The 1936-nt window shown below is 37.5% G+C and overlaps 1 protein-coding gene across 1 annotated transcript; it reads right to left on the bottom strand.

The window, feature by feature from the left end:
- Positions 1-499: 499 nt before the first annotated feature.
- LOC309800061 (pyridoxal phosphate phosphatase PHOSPHO2-like) lies at positions 500-1511 on the bottom strand. The gene has a single exon (XM_082613876.1). The coding sequence runs from the start codon at positions 1489-1491 to the stop codon at positions 766-768; it is 726 nt and encodes a 241-aa protein (XP_082470002.1). The 5' UTR covers positions 1492-1511; the 3' UTR covers positions 500-765.
- Between the last annotated feature and the right edge of the window lie 425 nt (positions 1512-1936).

Raw genomic sequence — 1936 nt, 5'->3', positions numbered from 1 at the left:
CCTGAAAGATCTGTCCATTGATGTCACTGGGGTGTTAAACTCTTCTACTATTATTGCATTCCCATCAATTTCTCCCTTTATGCCTGTTAGTATTTGCTTTATGTATTGAGGTGCTCCTATATTGGGTGCATATATTAACAAGTTGATATCTTCTTCTTGTATTGATCCTTTTATCATTATACAGTGTCCTTCTTTATCTTTCTTTATGGCTTTTGTTTTGAAGTCTATTTTGTCTGATATGAGTATTGCTACCCCCACTTTCTTGTCATTTCCATTTGCATGAAATATCTTTTTCCATCCCCTCACTTTCAATCTATAAGTGTCTTTCACCCTAAAGTGGGTCTCCTTTAGGCAGCATATTGTAGGTTCGTTTTATTATCCAATCTCCCAGTCTATGTCTTTTGATTACAGCATTTGGTCCATTGACATTAAAGTAATTATCTACAAGTACGTACTTATTCCCTTTTGAAATCTGTTTTCCAGTTGATTTTGTATTTCTTCTTTGTTCCTTTCTTCTTTTTCTTTTTCCTTTTGTGGTTTGATGATTTTCTTTTGTATTATGCTTGAGTTCCTTTCTTTCTGGTTTTATGAATCTATTGTATGTTTCTGATTTGTGGTTACCCTGATTTTCAAGTATGTTAACCCATAACTATATCTACTTCCTTTAGACTGGTAGTCATATAAGCTCAAACACGTTCTAAAAGATCTACAATTTCTTAGTCCTCTTCCCAACATTTTGTGATTTTTTTTTCAATTGCTGGTATATTACTCCTTTATTAGAAATTGTAAATGAGAAATTATTTCAACACCTGAAGACCAAGATACAGCAGAAGACTCCATAGGCTCAAGATTTTGAGACATCCTAGAAAGAGTTTTCTGTAAAGTATATCCTTTCTGTGGCATGGCAACATCATTCTTCTTTAAGAAGGTTACTGGGCAGACATCATTTCTGCCATCACCTATATAAACAATTCGTATATAATTCACTCCTCGTTGTAACTGTTTACCTACAAATTCTACCAAAACTACATTTTTGCAATGACTTTGGGGGCACCTAGTGCAAGAATGAGCATGATAATTTTCCACAGTGAGATGATCATTGCTATAAAAAGCTGCTGGATTTGTAAAGACTTTATCAAACACGTCATGAAAATTGGTAGCTTCTAAAACCCAATCTATGAAGACTGAATTTGAATCTGAAATAATGATCCAGTCAAATTTATCCTTGTACTTTCTTATAAAGTTTAAAAGTTCCACCACCCCTGGTGTGAAAGGCATTGATATCATTGCTCTTTTCATTTCATCTTCTCTTACACCTTCATCTCCCAAATACTTAAAGACTCTGCCCATAAATTCTGTCCACAATCCTTTTTCATAAGAATCTTGTAGTTCAATAGGAGGCTCTTTCTCTGGAGCACACTGTACAATCCAGATGTCACTATTATCATCTATGATTATATTGTCAAAGTCAAAAACCAACAAAATTTTCATGGCTCCAGAAACAGATTTGGGTTACCCCAATTCAGGATTTCCAAGACAATTAATCTTACTTCAGCATGGAGCTTCAGTTAAACAGTCATGACAATCTTCAGTTTTAAACACCAGCCAGTTTCTAACCAACATTACTCCTATTCTATATGCAAGGGAAAAAGTCTTCTAGTTCTAAGCAAAGGAATGGAGACTTCTTAACTCCAGCATTATTACAATAGATCATCTGATAGAAAACCTGCCAGGTACATCCTGAAACCAGAGACAGGGACCTGGTCAGTTGTCGTTCCCAGGGAGGTGCACGTTGGATGCTGATGGGAACACCAGGCCAAACCCGGCCGGGTCCCCAGGGCTCGTCACTGACCCAGGCCAGAGATCCGCAGCCATTCTGGCCTCAGTGCCATCCCAAGGACTCTGTCCTCCAGCCTCCTCCGGGTGCCTGTGGGTG

Source organism: Mesoplodon mirus (genome assembly GCF_964341445.2).
Source record: "Mesoplodon mirus genome assembly, chromosome: 3".
Taxonomy (NCBI): Eukaryota; Metazoa; Chordata; class Mammalia; order Artiodactyla; family Ziphiidae; genus Mesoplodon; species Mesoplodon mirus.
This window is presented reverse-complemented; position numbering and strand designations above follow the sequence as displayed.

Excerpts from the sequence above, each read along its gene's own strand:
- LOC309800061 (XM_082613876.1), bottom strand. The coding sequence starts at position 1,491 with ATGAAAATTTTGTTGGTTTTTGACTTTGACAATATAATCATAGATGAT.